At 38.3% G+C, this 17,267-nt stretch overlaps 1 protein-coding gene across 15 annotated transcripts in view; it reads left to right on the top strand.

The window, feature by feature from the left end:
- The window catches only part of ELMO1 (engulfment and cell motility 1), a 303,708-nt gene that overhangs the window by 79,363 nt on the left and 207,078 nt on the right, over positions 1–17,267 (top strand). For 9 of the 15 annotated variants that reach the window (XM_068670440.1, XM_068670443.1, XM_068670442.1 and 6 more), the window contains 2 exons: positions 5,200–5,369; positions 17,122–17,157. In XM_068670440.1, coding sequence (XP_068526541.1) covers positions 5,200–5,369; positions 17,122–17,157 — 206 coding nt within the window. Of the gene's footprint in view, positions 1–1,550; positions 1,699–1,850; positions 1,875–2,434; positions 2,513–2,841; positions 2,861–5,199; positions 5,370–17,121; positions 17,158–17,267 lie in introns of those variants that run through there. The other 6 variants (XM_068670453.1, XM_068670451.1, XM_068670450.1 and 3 more) reach the window with 6 other exon arrangements.

The raw sequence follows: 17,267 nt of genomic DNA, 5'->3' as shown, positions 1-17,267 counted from the left end.
GGTGAATTAGTTATTATTAAACCCTATACCAAGAGCACTGATTGTGGAAGTCATTGAGCTACTTTTATATTTGTCTACACTTAATACAAGAGGAAGATTTGGGAAGTAGAGTTGTCTTCTGTCTTTTAATAGATAAAGGTTTAGTGTCATGTGTTCAGGTTTCAAAGTTATGTTTTAAGTAGTAAGAAAAAATGATTATTTCAAAAGCAGGGGTAGGAAAAAAGCACTGCTTCTCAAACACTCCTAAGTGGCTACAGATTGTATAAACGTCTTTTAGGCGTATTTGCATAATATGTACAGCTATGTATCTCTAATGATTTTATCACTGTTTTAGCACACAGCTCTAGACGTGACCATTTCCCTGTTTCTGCCTCCTTAACTACGTGTAGTGGTTGCACAGGACTGCTCTGTGAATTACATTTGTACAGTGCTTTGGATGGTAGAAATTGTGCTTGCTGAGTATTAATATAAAAATGTTAAAAAATTAATGCCTTTGCTAATTAAAGTGGAATCTCATTGCCTACCTGGCATCACATGCTAGCCAGTCTTGCTGGGTTTGTTGAATCTGGTTTGCATATAATGATGGATAGTAACATGTCCGCTCCTCCACTGCTTGCTGTCATGTATGCAGTCGTTGGTGAAGTGGCAGTAACAAGCCAGGAGAAAGTAGCAGTTTAAACCACCATAGAGTTTCAACACTTATCGATATAAGTGTTGATAAGTCACTTAAATCACGGAAGTGCATATTTGGTTAGTAAAATAAAAATGTATTTGCTAGTTACTGATGTCTTTTTTTTCTAGCAGAAAGATGAATAATGTGACTAATATCTACAGGGAATATGAAAATACTCTTTTTTTTATTATTATTATTTTTTGCTTTTTGTAAAGAATAAAGAGGAAAACGGATAACATAATCTTAAAACAGCCACAGACAAGAAAATCAATACAGTCCAGATTTCTTCCATAGCACATCAGTGTTTGATTGTGGTTGCATTTGGAATGTGTGTCTTCCCTTCTGCCCTGGCTTACTGTATTTTGTGTTCTGTACAGAAGCCTCGTGGGCATCTGTGTAATAACTTGCTTTCAAAGTTTGATGTACAAAATCTTCAGTGCCAAACAAGTGATAATTTGATCAGTAGAACCCTTTGTTAGGATGTTCTTGGGATTGCTAACCTCCAAATGGCTATCTGGGGCTCTAAGCAAGCCACATCTTGGATTTAGGTCATTAGTTTTCTTTTTAATCTGTTATCCCGTCAAGCTGCTTCTTTTAAGCACTGCTGTTCTCTAAGGACAACCATAGAGAACAAAAAAACAACAACAACCAACCAACGAAAAAAAACCCTTTCTGTCTGTCCTTAGAGCAAGTCATTTCAGATTAGACATGTAGCTTATGCCTCTTGACAGCCTTTTGAAATGCTTGGTCTTCAACAGCACACATTCTACAAGTTTCTTGTCTTCCTGCCTTTCTAACCAGGAGAGCACTCAATGCTGTCTTACATTTACTTCAACAACTGTGTTTCTGTTAATTCCTTCATAACAGTTCTCAGCTGGGCAGATTTTATACATTTATTTATTATTCTCACCTGAATGATACTTCAGCAGGAGCAGAGACGTGGCAGCTAGTGCTATGGTTACTTTAATGAGCTGTGCTCTCTGTCCATCCACTGATGGATTGTAAATCATTAAAATAGCTCCCTGGTAAGTACTCCAAGTATATTTCATCTGGGTTTCGTTTTTTAATGCAGTCATAAGTGATCTGTACATTCCATAAGCATGTACGAGTGCTATGGCAACAAGGACTAGGAGGCTTGAGAGAACTGCATGGCATTCAGTGAAGCGATGTTTTCACCGGTCAGGCACTTGCAATGACAACGGTCGGTATTACTTTTGGACATGTTTCCAGTGAGACATGTACCAACTTTTTTGTTGAGACAAATATTTGTGTAGCCCATTAATCAAGATCTTCTCTGCCATTTCCTTTTTCCAATATGAGAAGGCTTGAGGTTTGTTGAATGCAGTAGCTTGTAAAACTTGTTTGATGTAGGTCAAGTACAGCTATGTAGAAACTTTTCTGATGAGGCATTTAGCAATGGCATAGTTTGGTAAAGCATGGGATGTTGCTAAATTCTCTTTTATGTGCTTAAAACAGGGCTGAACAACTTTTGTAATGAAGAGACATTGCATTATAGATTTTGTGCTCTTTAGAAGAGACCAAACTGTCTCAGATTCATAATTTTATTTTGGTTTAAGTGTGGTGGATTGCAAAGCTCTCACTAGCTTCACAGGAACTAGGACTAACATCTCTCTGTTGAAAGGTTGGTCCTGCTGCTGTCCCACAGTGTAGGTGACCTGTTAATTGCACATCCCTGTGCTGGTCTTCTCTTTTTTGGAGAGAGAGAAGGTTAGCTCTTTCCCATCTGGGTATTGTTTCATATGTAATGGAAGTCTAATGGGCAGCAGCACTTCCCAGTTCCAGGTGTTTATGGTGGGGGTAGGAATCCCTTCTCAAGAGGTAGGGTGAACTTGACAATAAATAAGTTATTGTTAAAGTGTATGGAGATGAGGTGTTGGTCATACAGCAGTTGCAGATGTGATGTAAAAGGGTTGGGAGGAGGACGTTCTCCTGGCTCTGCTCACATATCCTCTTTTGCTTGCTGCTGTGTTACATGTGAGATTACTGTCCCTACATGTTTGGCCACAGCTCTGCTGCCTGTTTTAATTCCTCTGATTTACTGTTTGAGCAACTCAGGAGTGCTGCTCAGTCACAGTGAACCAAATGTTTTGTTCATCCTTGCTGCTTGCTTAATTTTCACGGGGTCCAGAAACCTTCAGAAGAAGACCTGCTTCCCATGGAGAGATGGTAGAGTTTTAGTCTTCAGACAGTGAGGGGAGCAGGGGTGTCAACCTCCCAGAACCATGGTAGATGGCAGAGGATGTATACAGACCTTAACGAGAAAAATGATTTAAGCAATCATTTCCAAAGTCAGGGGAATGTAGCTCTTAGGTTGATACTGAAGACTTTCCAAAGTGCTTCTTTTCTGAGATAGGAGGGAATTCAGACATTGCATACATTCTGAGAAAGAGTAATATTTTGAGGATACGTTGCTTCTCTGGATCTTCCTCACTTGTTATACCAGGGAGTCCTGAAAAGATCAAGCTTAATGTAGGGCTTTTTTGATGAGGTGGGAGGTGGCTGTTGAACTTCCAGTTCATGCAGTGATAGCTTGCAATTTTTGTAGCTAGTTGTACAATAGCATTTTATCAAAGTTTCCTTTGCATACTCTGAAGAAAGAGATGGTTTGGAGGAATTATTTTGTGGCTAATCTGGATGTTGGAAGTTAATGGGATCTGTTTTTATTTCTTCAATAGGCTTTGGCACATGATTTTAGTCTACCAGCTGCTTATGTTTGAGAGAATATATAGATAGATAGATATACCATTCAGACAGTCATTGTCCATTACAGAGACAAGATAGAGGTCACTGTTTCTCTCCTACAGCTTGAGCCATTTTGAGAGTAGGAAATTTATGGTGGCAAACGGGTGTTTTGGATGACAGGATTGTGCCTCTTTATAGATAATATAACTGCTATGGCTATAGCACCTAATGCTTAAGGCATAGAAAACCCCTGAAATAAAGTATATTCTATTTATCTTCAATACTGTCTTAGTTAAAGATATTAACCTCAGTTGTATTAACTAGAAAGTATTTCCTCCCTGTACATGCTTCTCTTGAGTAGAAAGGTTCTGCGAGAACCTGAGTGTAGACCATACATTCCTTTTTTTCCTTTGTAAAAAAAAAAAAAAAAAAAAAAAAAAAAAAAGGAAGAAAGGAAGTAACTTTTTTTTTTTTTTCTCAGAGGGTACTGGGACATTTAATTTATTAATGTTTGTGAAGCAGTTAAGATTATGTTGATAGGAAACTTTAGCTATAACACAGAAGTTTTACTTTTCCCTCTGTTCTCTGTTTAAATGTTCGCTTCCACTAAAAATATCTACTATCTGAGGATCTTTATCTACAGAGATGATCAGCTTGGTGAAGAGTATATTCATTACTTGAACAAAAAATTGTCTGTCAGCGCAGCCTTTTTTTTTTTCCTTATTTTTCTTATTCTGTTGCTGAGAAAGAATAAACAAACCCTCAGAGAAAATAACAGTGAACAGAATTTACCAGAATCCTAATGATATAATGGCACATAGCTTTTTATTTACTTTTCATTCAGTGCAGGTAAAAAGTGAGGTTTTTTTGGGGGGAAAAAAAAAAGGCAAGTATTTGCATATAACAAGGAGGATTCTTTTTCTAAGAGAAGTACTGGCTAGCTATTAACTATTACTTTTGGGAATTGTGTTCAGGTAAGTGAAAGCATCAGATTGAAACTGTGAGATCTAAAGTATTTGTACAGCTAAACCAAAGGACAAATTCATAATTTAATATGCTTTACTTATATATTCCCTTAGATTTTTTTATTTTTTTTTTTTTTTTATCGTTGGTGTTATGTTTGGATATTGCTGACCTCTCATTCTGTATTTAAAGTGTTAATGGTCAGAGTAGCCTCATAGATGTGGTATTGAAGTTACACAAATATGTATGAGTGGTGATATAGTATGTGAGAAGTAATAATTCCTGTGCTTTTTTAGAGAGAATATGGGTTTTTGAATTGATTGAGAGCAAGTGGAAGAGAAGAGAGGGAGGAAGGAACAGAAGGCCTGATATTGGGCTCTTTTGACATAACCTGTTTAGGACAGTATATGGCCTTTATTAATAAAGCTCATGAGAAATGCTTAAACCAAGGAAGAGTGCCAGGAAAAAAAATATGTTGGCGTTACTGTACTGATATTGTCTGATGTGATTTGTTTTATTTCCATTTTTACTTTTATTGATATGACACACTAACTCTTCAAGCCTAAGGCTGTATTTTGTAATGCTTGCATTTTGACTGCCACAATGGGATGTCTATCCATTGCTCAATTTACAATTCTGCAACAATCCAAATAATTATACATAATAGAGGAATAATAAATTAATAATATAATTTTGTAAAAGTAATGTGTGTTTGAGTTACTTGAACATGTCAGAGAATGTAAATGTTAAATATCATTAATATTAAACATGGCCATGGTTCCTGTTTGCACTAACATTTTATTTGTTATAGTCATTGTAACGTAAGTTCTTTTGGTTTTGTTTTGTGTCTTTTCTTTCAGGCTCAAAATGCACAGCAGCTCCATGAAAGGATCCAGTCTTCTAGTATGGATGCAAAGTTAGAAGCACTGAAAGACTTAGCAAACTACTCACGGGATGTTACTTTTGCCCAAGAATTTATAAACCTAGATGGCATTTCTCTCCTAACACAAATGGTTGAAAGTGGCACAGAGTAAGTATTCTGTTCAAATTGTGATCTTTCTCCCATATGGTGTATGGATAGACTCTCTTTCTGAGTGCCTGAAGTATTTCTACAACTACTAAGATAACATAAAGTGTCAAATTAAATAGTTCTCTGCTGCTAGGATAGTATAGCCATTATTGATGCGAATACATTAAGTATTTTTAGTTTTTTTCCCTAACATTGGAATGGTGGGAAAGGGAAGTGGGCAATGTCACAAGTAACCCTCCATGCTACAAAATTTTGAGGAAAACCGTGGTCTTAGTTTCTCCCTTTCTCATTAGAATTTAGATAAATCATTGATAGTTTATTAAAAGGCTGATATTTAAGTGATGTCGCATGAAAACTGTGTCTTAAATTCAATGTTTTTCAAAACATTGTAGAATATGTAATGACAATATCTAGTGCTTGCATTTTGTTTTCATTTTTACTGTTTCAGTTCTGGCAGAGGTTTGTCAAATGACAATGTCTTTTTGAAATTGAGAAGTTATCTCTGAAAATACTTCTATTCTTTGCCAGAACATCTTACCGTTTTTAACCGCTGCTGAAATTTTGGACTGTGGTACTGAATGAGTTTCCCTTGTCTTAATGTGGATGCTACAACAACAAATATATCAATTGGATTATTGCACTATTAAATTATGTTTTAAGTTACTGCTTCAAGTAGGTTTTTGAATTCGAGTTTTTAGTGCTTTGCAGTCCGTGTCAACCTCTACTATATATGAGGAATCAAGAGTTCCCACACCCTTTGAGAGAAAATAAACATGCTGCAGGTACCCCTCCACATTCCTTGGGGATGTTCAGTCTTGTGGACTAGGCATCAGAAGTCAGTTGCTGAAATCAGTTTAAATCCACTCTCAAATGTGCTTGTGTTCCCTCAGGTTCAAGAAAGTAAGTAATTTAGGGAGTAAAGCAAAAGCAGTAAGTGGCCTTTGAAATGGAATCTTTGGTGATGATCCCATGCAAAATGTACTGTGAATTTTCAAAAGCAAACAAACAAAAAACAACCAACCAACCAAAAAAACTTCTTAAAATCTAGTAATCTTTAGATTGGAAAATGTGCTTACTCCTTGCTGATTAGCCTGTTGTGTGGCTAGTGGTCTGTTGGACTTTGAATCTCCATTGCCTAACTCCTGTGGTATACTGCAGTTCCTGTATGTCATGGTTTCATCTTCAGAATTTTGGGTTTATGGTCTTTACTTTTTTTGCAGTGACGTGGTCTGTGGCACATATTATGTCACTTTAATAAATAGAAAACTTTTTTTATATATTAGTCAAATCATCTTATATTCATATACTTTTTTCTTTAAGGACCAAATTAAATTAAAACTAAAGATAAATTTAAGTTAATGTAAAAGTATAAATGCAGTTATATCGACCACTTCCCACTGAACTAATTAAAATATTCACCAAATGGGCAAACTTGTACGTGCCTAGGAAGATCACAAGTAATTTAAAAGTCACTGCCTCTGTAGTTTAATTTGTCATGGATTTAGTTAAATGGTTTACCTTCTACACCGTGAAAGGTATTTAAGTTAAGGCTCTTTATTTTGTATTGAAACAGATGTGGAATGTTCACTTTTTTCTTTTTTCTTTTTTTTTTTTTTTAAGCACTGCTTTTAGCTTCATCAAGGCTAAAGAAAGTGCCTTCCTCATCCTTCAGATGTGCCTGTACTATTGCTTTGTAGCTGAGAGCTGGGCCAAGCTGTACCATAATGGTCTAGTTTAATAGTTAACAGTTTTCTGGGATGGGAAATTACTTAAGCCGGCACTGCTGCTGAAAAAAATGCTCAGCAATTTATACCCTGGTAATAATTCATGTCTGAGGGCACGAGTTTTCAGACCACATGGCAGGCTTGTAGACTGGACATATGAGCAGAGTCCCATTGCATTTTTATTTTATTTTTTGTAAGTGGCTTTCCTTTGGAGGAATTTCAGCTTCTTCTTTTGTAACTGGTGCAATGTATCACCAAAGAGGCATTGATTGATCTACCTGTCTAATCTATTTCTCCCAGTTTCTGCCTGTGGGGAGAAACGTTGTCTAGTTTAGGCATTGAGCAAAGATTCATCCTAAATATTTCCAGCATCTTCACATGTTGATGAACACTCAGTGCTTACTGCAGTCTTTTTTGTATTTATCAATCTAGACAACCTGTATTTCTGTTTTTTTCCAAGTCTCCCTTAGTGAAGGGACTTTGTAAAGCAAGGACATCTGCACTACAGATATTTGTGCATTCCCTTCTACTTTTATGCTGTGCGTCACTGTCTGATAAACACATGTTTAACAGAACTTGAGACTTATATTAGGATTTGTTCCTTTCATTAAAGAGACTCAACAAACTCAACCTGCTGTGGTGCTGCTGCTTCCCTTTCAGGTTTGACTTCAAGCTATTGATCTTGACCTCCTACTTCAGGGTCTGTCACTCATTGGGTTTCTTGTTGTTTAAACACACTAAGCCAACAGACAAAGTACTTCTGGGGAAGAATCATTGATAATAGTATTGTTTGTTTGTTTGTTTTTTAAAAAAAACAATACTGTTTGTTTAAAAAAAAAAAAAAACACAAAGAAGACAAAACCAACAACAACAACAACAAATTCATTGTTGTAGAAAAACAAATTTACAAAATGTCCTGTGAGTGAACAAAGTGTGTGTTGGGGGGTGGGTGATAAGAGAAATATATGGAGGAGAGAGTGGGACAACAAAGACTGACAGCACTTAGAGTTCCCTAATCTGTCAAGGAAAACCAACCAGAGTTAGTAACATGTTCTCAGATGTTCTCTAGTCCTGCTTTTCCTTGAACTCTGTGCAATGCCACTCATGAGACATCCCACAAGATGCTGGTTGAAATGGCCAACCTGATGGAAGGTCTCCTTGCTGTTAGCTCCCATACTGGGCCTGCCCCTTCAGCTGCGTGGCCTTGGGGGTTGTGCTGCTGAACAGGTCAACAGAAAGCTCTCTTCCCTTCTCCTCTCCTTCCTAGTACTTGCCAATTGGTGGTATTTTTAACAGATCATGTCAGTGTCCATAGGTTGACCTCCTCAAACAGTTATGTTAGCATCACGTGGGGGTGGGCTGTGTTGGAGGAGGAAGGAGCCAGAAGTTTGAGGGAAGGCTGGAAACTTCTTTGATGGGCCACGTGTCTTTAATGTGGAGTTATCTTACCCAACTTTGAGTTGTTGTTGTTGTTGAGCCAGCCTGGCTTGAACGAGGCTACAATCCAACCGTGCAGCTGAGGAACCCGAATGGTTTGATTGCTGCTATGAGATGATCCGGCTCCCTGCCCTCTTCTCCCATTCTTTGTGTGCTAGCCCCTGCTTTGCAGCCCAGTCCCGCTGTCTTCCTTGAATTGGGTCTATCTGGATGCTTCACAAAGCCCATCCAGCTTGTTAACTTGTTTGAGAAATATCCACTTGGGTTTTGCACAGTCAGCTTTTGCTCATTTTGAGACTTGCAGAAGAAAGAGGCAAAGTGGGAGTGAGTGGATGCGGAAAGAGCATGTGGTCTGTCCACCCTGTCCATTTCCCCTCCCCCCAACACTATTCTTTATGCTCTGATATTGGAGCCCAGCCCCAGAGATTGGTGTGAAGCCTGTGGGGGGCCACAGGGAATGGGACACACACCGTAAGTCTGGTGCTGCTCTGCATAGAGCTCCCCTGGGTGCTTTCCTGGCTGCCCGTGGGTTAATACAGCTGAAGGACAGCCTTGTGGTGGGTAGAGCCCGGGCTGAGTGGGGCCTCTGTTCATGGTGTGGTGCAGCTGTGCTAGAAACTGATGAATTTTGTTAATTCAGGCTTTATTCTCTATATTCCCCAAAGGGGCAAACAGCGCTCATTAAAAGTACCATCATGCTCAGTATAAGTTTGCTCTGAGGTTTTCTTTGCACGTGGAGCTCATGTTAGGGGCAGCTCTTAAGTTATAATTTGAGTCTGTAATTAAATTTTAGTGGGCAGCCTCTGGAAAGCAAGACCCCAGCTACAACTTCACCAAGGAAAAGGCCTATGCTGCATTTATACTTGGCTTTATTTATTGTGCTACTTACTCGTTATTTTAGTGAAGCTGATGCTTGTAAAAATACAGTGGTCAGAGCAAGGGAATGTAAAGCCCTGGGTTTCTAGTTACCTCTGCTTCATTTTGCTGGTGATGGAAAGAAGTAGTAATACAAAAAGTTGACACGAGCTAGCAGTGTTTGTTATTTAACTTCCTGTGTGCTATATCCCTGAATGTTGAAGAAAAATAAAATGCAGCTTAAAAAATGCCTTTCCAGTTTCTGATGATAGTATAGGTTGAAAAATAACAAATTAAGAGAGGTCTTTTTAGTGTTTATTATTATTTCAATAAATAGTATTATTTCAATATTATTTTGATTTTAATATTACATGTAGTTTCCACAATTTGGGCCAGATCTCCTTGAGTGCCTGCTGCTTAGAGCAGAGAAACTGTAGGCATGGTGTGTGCTGGGACAAAGCCATAGGGGTTGCTGGTGAATGGATTGTAAGATGCGTGGGACTGTAGTGAAGCTGAGAAAGAATCTTGTCAATAGTGATATATTTATATTATCAGAGATGCAACATGTCTTAGCAACTGTCCTTACCTATCTCAGTCCTGCTGTTTGAGGTGGCTCATTGCTGGTTTTCCTTTAGGCTCATTCTTGCTTCCAGAATATGCTGTGAGTCTCTTACAGAACAACAACAACCAGTTGTTTTTAAGGTTTATTTTTGTGGTTCAGGTGACCCATAAATAATAGTAGAAGCTACAAGACGAGTTTGCTCATGAAGAGCATGTAAATGATGATTCCATTTTATAATTATCCATGATGCCGAATCATTTCTTATACTTAGTGCCTCTGTTATCACCAAACAGGTGTGTGTGTACATACAGAAAGTTTTTTCCTTTTAAGAGACTTCAGAAAGGGATTTCCATGGCACTTCTAGAACTGTTTTTACATTTGAAGCCCAGCTTGTGCCTAGTTAAGGGAATCTGACTATGATGTCAATCTGGTTGGATGTATGGACGATGTAAAAGGGAAGCGTGAGGGTGGGTTTCTTCTGCTCTCTCCCCCCACAGATTGCAATATGCTAATAATAATAATAAAGGCAGAAAGAAAGCAATGCTAGAGGCCACACTGGAAGAAATAGTCATGTCTCCTTGCTACCCTATCTGAGATAATGTAGTTCACTCACTCTGAGATATATTCCATAGTCTAGTCCAGAATTGATATTTTGGGAAAAATATGGCTGTATAGGCAGCCATTCTGATGTTACAGAAGGCTGGTAAAGATGTAGTGGATTTTTTCCTTGACATGTTAGCTGAGTTGTGTGACTGGGACAGACTCTCAGCCTTCCTTAAAAGGGAAAAAAGAACCCAACTGATAGTTTCTGTAAAGCCCCTATAAGAAAAGGAAAATACAAGTCAAAGACCATAAATAATGAAAGCTGTAAAGAGTTAAAAGGAATCTGAATTTACTTTTGTCATTATCAGTAAAAATAATCTCATGATTGGGAGGAAAAAAAGGAAGACCTCCTTCAGAATATTCATTTTCTTTTTTTCTTCTTCCTTTTTTTTTTTTTTTTTACTGGCAGTATCACTGTCTCTGTCACTTGTCATTTGGCTGAAATCACAGATAGCTTTTGCCAAAAAGCTGAGCCTATGCAAAGCCTAGCTGCCTTGACAGTAAGCAGAATTGTTTCTGTTGCTGTTGGGAAGGGAGTTCTTCAGAGGTCCGCTTCAAAGATGTGGCTGTGCTGAGTAGCTTTATTGTAGCACAGCAGTGTCACAGGAGCGTGCTGGTTGATACTGCTTAGACACGGTTACAGATTGTCTGGTTTTAATTTTAAGGGAGATGCAACTGTTTTATGGGCAGATTAGAGATGGAAAACTTGCTTCAAATTGTGGTGGCTGTTCAGTTTTGTCTTCCTACTGGAAATAATAAATGTAGCTAGATGAGAGTTATACAAACTTCGCAACAAACATGTATTTGTATGTTTTTTTTCTTTTTCTTTTTTTTAACCTCTTAACTGAGAGGAGTCTTCTATTGAACATGTGCAGTTGTGGAAGTGCCTGCTCTACAGCTGGAAGTCTCTGAGATGGCATTTGTGCATTCTTTAAGGACATATTGTATTGTTCAGTGAAATACTAGCTCTTGGCTTGTCTTACAGAGATAATGCTGTATACCAGCCCAGTGGAAAGCTGAAGACAGATTGGTTTGGAGTTACTCCAACTTTAACACACTTTTTGGGACAATTGCTCACATACCTGCTAATGTTTTTTTTTTCCATCTCAGTCTGATGAGTATTTCAGTACTGCTGTCAAAACACTTAAGCTGCCGTTGCTCACAGCCTCTTGTTCCTGTCCTTCTTTGTGTGAAGAGTTATGCCAATAATATTTATCGCAATCTGGACTGGAAAACTTGTCTAGATTATTAAAAGTGACAATAAAGGCTACTTTTAATACAATATTCCACAACCCAGTTCAGCTCCTTCATTGATGAGCTCACCATGTTGACCCAGAAAGCAGTTATACAAGCACAATTGACTGGATAAATGGAAAATGAGTTTTTTCAGATGTGCACAGTACTAAGCTAGTAGGTCTTTGCTGAATAAAGTACTTCTTTTCCACCCTTCCCTGCTGCTGGCTGCATAGTCCATGCTCCCTCTTTTGGTCATCTCAACACTTGGTCAACTCCAGTATTCATCTGACTCCTTAGTGAGCAAATCCATATTGCTAAACTGACAGAAAATAAACCAGCTAACGAAGGGAGGAAAATAATTTTATTTATTTATTTATTTATTTATTTATTTATTTTGACGGCACTGGTCTGTCAGGCTCAGCCGTTCCTGTGAATCTTCACCTGGAAGCATAGATTACTTAATCTGACATTGCTGCCAACATTGATTTGTGTCCAACAGGGGCTTTGTGCAATCTTCATTTCTTAGTGCTTCTGTAATGTCAGGAGTGTGTGACCTGTTGTCTGTAAGAGAGAAATATAGAACAGTTTATAAAAGTCAGCTAATCCAGTTCTTCTGCTGTGGAGATGGTAACAACAGGAGAATGAACCATTGAAGATCACACCTTTGGAGGGAAAGGGGGGAGACTTGCTGCTGCCTGCTCTCTCCTCATTCCGGATGCTTTCATTCTGGGGTTCTTCTTACTTGGCCTGCACTTAAGAATATTAATATTTAAATGACCCCTGTTAAGTATTGATATGAACACCCTATTGACAGGAGCAAGGCAGAGGAGAGGAGACAGTATTACTGGTTTTGGTTTGGCAACCACTTTTGTAAAATGTCATTAAAAAGAGTAATTCTAAGGCAGATTTATGTTTCCAAATATTCTTCAAAGTACTAAGTGCTAGACAAAACTCATCTTTTTTTTTCTTTAAATCCGTATGAAAGTATAGTATTCAAAGAAATAGCAAAAATTAGAAGTAAAGCTTAAAATCTCCACTTCTGCAACTTTTCCAGAGTTTTTGTCTCAAGCTATGGTGACTGTGGAGTATTGCAGTGGCTGTGAGGAGTGGGAGTGCTGCTACATGCATTAAAAATCATTTTGTAGATTTCATCTACATAATACATTTCAAACCCTCACCACAGGTGTTAGCCAGACTTCATTTATGTGATCACCACACCTGATACAGACAAAATCTAGAAAAATGCACTCCTGTGTATTTGGCTTATGATTCCCAAATGCTGCCTATTATCCAGACTGTGGGCTATCCTTCTGAGTGCCTGAAAAACAGTATCCAAGTCCAGATTTACTGTGGTTAGCCGGTCCTTCATCCATCATCCAGTCAGTGTTTTGTTACATGCAGGAGGAAGTTCTTATTTGCATCTTCTACCTTTGCCAGTAATGGCCATGGCCAGGGCCATGCTGAATGGAACGCTTTTATCCTCTGGTGTTTTCGTCCAGCTCTGCAAATATTTGAACAGTGCAGGCTCAGAAATATGGGTTGCCGTGAGCGATGTGACTACTTTAGCTCACTGCATTTCTAACTCCAGGGGGTCTGCACTGGCTACCTCAATGGGACAAAATTTTTAGTAGTTTTCTACAGTTCAGACAAGCCTTTATTGTGCAGTGCACATTATCCCAGTGTGATCAAGACTTGGACATCTTAGGTTATTGTACAGCAATTTTTGCATGTGAACATGTAGGAGTTGACCCAGTTAGGTCCTTGCTAATATGGTCGCAGCTGGAAGCCACTCTTGACACAACATACAGTGCACTTTGGGCAAGTTTAGGTCTGTATGGCTTGGGAAGGTCCACAGGGAACTGTGAATTCCTTGGGATTCAGCCAGAAATATATTGCAAGGTTCATTATAGGCCAGACAGGGAAAATACTGTGGTAGCAAAATGTCTAAATGAGTAACTTGTCATTAATGTTTACTCTGCATTATGTTAGCATTTGTTTTGTGATTTCTTCCTGTATTAAAGTTGCTGTCTGTTTTTATGGCTTTCGCCACTACAGTGCCTGAACCTTTCAAAAACGCTAGTTAATTTGCCCTCATAATGTTTGGCCATGGTTTTATTCTCATCTGTGCAAGTGCACCTGAGGGACAGCTTCTTTAATAAATAAATAAAGGTATCTGGCTAATTATGGTGTCTCGACTATGTCACTAAGATCTTCAGCATTTTTGACGATGCCTGGGGTAACTCACCCAGGAAGTTTTTTACGGAACTGTCTGGTTTCTACCACAGCCAGCCCTCCAGAAGAAACAACAGTTGTTTGTGTGTGTGTTTTATATATAAATATAAATATATGCACACACACAAAAAGAAGAAAACTAATGGAGGTGGTAGATTGTACCTTTCCAGGAGGACTTGCTGGAAGAGTTAGCTCAACTACTCTTTGAGCATTAACTTTAACATGCTCTGTGGGTGAATGTGAACAGTATTGCTGTTAATACCAGGTTATAAGCTTTTGCTTTGATGATAGGATGAAAACAGCATGTGCTTCTTTTGGTAACAGCCTCCACCTGTTCAGTGATGAAAGAAGTACATCTGTAGCCATACTGTAGTGTCACTGCAACACTTGGTGTCATTGATTGACTGCTGCTTTTGTCAGACATTCAGGCAACAGAGATTAATAGAAATTGTTTGCTCTAATATGAAGGTTATTTTTCCTCTCAAGTCAAAATTTGCTTCACCAGAAAAGATCTGTACAATTTAATTTTCTCTATATTTTTCTAAACAACAACAAAAAAAGTTGTTTTATATTGCTTATCTTCTTCTCAAATGAACTAATTACCAGTTAACTCTAGGTGGGTAAGAGTCTTGCAAATGCTAAGGAAGTCACTGTCTAAATGTTTTGTTCTGGGATTGAGGTATTTGTTCTTTAATCTCTGGGTTTAGTCATGCAGAAAATGCACCTGATTATATCCTGTTGTGAAAAATCTCTGGCAAAATTGAGCCTGCCTTCTGAAATGCTACCAGTATGTAAACGCCACTCATTCTTCTCTTTGATGTCAAAAAGACACATCAACAATTTCAAGTTTAGATTTTATTTTTTTTTTATTTCGGAAGGATGCTAAGAGGTTTGGCTGGCATGTGCTGCATAAGGTTGCTTGGATCCACACACGTTTGGGAGCTGACAAAATGCTTTTGTGATGTTTTGTTTTTTTTTTTTTTTTTTGTGTGTGTGTGTGCTTGTTACAGTTTAGCAGAGTCTCCTGCAGCTCACTGTGTTGGCAGAAGCACAGGAAGTGATGTTCTGCTAAAGATGGGCTCTCCTACTGTAGGAAATGCTTGGAGCTTTTCTGCTAAGAAAAGCATATTAAGGGTAACTTTCTCTCCTTCTTACAGCTGTCTGATCCTCTAGATGCTTTTTGTTTGCTTGTTACTGCTGGCTACACAGGTAGCTGAGGCAGCAGAAAAAAAATAAAAATGAAATCTAACAACAAAAAAATCCTGTCATATTTTTAATTTGAGCCTGGCTATGGCCTATTCTGTACCTGGATACAGGGTAACCTGTTCCATCGTTCTCTTCAGGCATTAATATTTCAGCTCATAGCTAGCACTGAATGATGTCAAACTGCTGTCACTGTAATGTGGTCTTTGTGTTTTCTGCATGTGTGATTACACAAACCAGCCCTAAAGCTGCTCTGTCTGAGGCTGGTCCTTCTTCCTGAAAAGACACTACATAAATTCAAGCAGTCTAAGTAGAAAGCACAACATTGCTTATGCATAAAAAGAATGGAAAATGCAAGGTGGTAGGAGTCACTGCTGTACCAAAATAAAATAAAATAATCTAATCGAGTTCTGGGACAGTAAGTTGAATCAACAGTTGGAGAGACTGGAGTGTGAGCTGTTGAGAGCAGAATGGCAAATGCAAAGGGGAAGACCTGGGCAGAAGGGGACAGGGAGGAAGGAGGAACCTTCTTTTCCTGTTGGGCACTAGTCTGCCCAGCCAAACCTCTGAAAAAAGTCTGTGAATCAGACTTAGGGGACATAGGAAAGGGCAAAGTAGGACACTGACTTTTTTTTTTTTCCCCTTGGTTCAAGTGATATTTTACCAAAAAGAAAAGTTACTTGTGTTGGATGCAATTTTTACCATTGATTGTGTCTATTTTGGTTTCCTTAGTAGAATAACCAGCAGTTCTGAAGCCAGTGCTTACCAGGACGGTGACAGTTGTGATTAGTGCACTACAGCTTTCAAGTGTGCTTATTGCTCTACCCCCCCCTTCACATTTGACTTTAAGTTTCTTGAATATATAGTAATATGATGCCAAAGCTTCTTGTTCACTGAGTGTGCACAGCCCTATATCTCACACAAAACAAAATAAAAAAAACCACAGGAAATGTCTAAATAAAAAAGCTTTTAACTGGTATACATTAAACCTCTTGCCACAGCTAGGAACCAAGTGCTTTGGAAGCTACTAGAAAAGTGACAGCATGATGCTGAAAGCTAGTTATGTAGGTGAACCTGCTGGCATCTGAAACAGTAAGGTACATTTTCGTAAGCAGGTCATTGTCTTTCTCAAGTGGGTTGATTCAGCATTTTGGGTCTAGGCATGTCCATCAGGCTGTGAATTTAAAAGTAACAAAGATAGCAGGTGAGTTTACACACTTTGTTGGAATCAGACCACTGCACTGTAGTTGTCATTGAGCTGGCATGAGGTGGCTTTGAGATGTTGAGTAAACACACCTCTGTGGTTGAAAAGCCAAGGTAATTTTTGTTTGCCTTTGAAGTTGATGGAAAACTTGCCACTGACATCAGAAGATCAGGATTTTGGTCTGTGTTGGTTCTAGCTAAGCAACACCTTTCAACCGTGCTGACAATTCTGACCTCTGTATTAGTGATGGAAACTGAAAGTAAATAAATTTGTTAGATAAGTGATTACATGTCATAGGAATGAGACAGAAAATGCCTAATGTGTAAACCTTTGTTGTTTTCTACCAAAGACTTATTTTATACAAATACTTAAACAATTTAGGATGCCTAGGAATGCTTTAATGGTTAAGAGAAATGTTTAATGTTTTCACCCTGTCAATTATCTATTCTATTTTGCTTTTTTGTTAACAGAAATATTCTGAACAAGTATTTGAAATTAACTTTCAATGTACTTTCCTTTAATGGGTACTGAACTGTTTCTGTTCACAGCAAGTTGTTAGTAACTTACTGCCTGCTACTGTGTGTTTGTCTTTGGAATTTAATGAATTAGGCTATGTGTGTGTGTATATATGCATAGGTAAATAGCATGCAGATGTTTTAAAGTGTCTCTCCTCACGTGCAAGTTTTAATTTTACAGACGATATCAGAAATTGCAGAAGATAATGAAGCCCTGGTAAGAACCTGATTAGATCATCACCTTGCACACTTCCTCTTCTTTTGCATGACTGAGTTCAGGCCCTTGCGCTAATCTTTATATGTAAAAGTGTCTGTGCATATTCATTC

The sequence above is a fragment of the Anas acuta genome, chromosome 2 (assembly GCF_963932015.1).
Source record: "Anas acuta chromosome 2, bAnaAcu1.1, whole genome shotgun sequence".
NCBI lineage: Eukaryota > Metazoa > Chordata > Aves > Anseriformes > Anatidae > Anas > Anas acuta.
The sequence above is the reverse complement of the archived record's forward strand: the minus strand, read 5'-3'. Positions and strand labels throughout refer to the sequence as shown.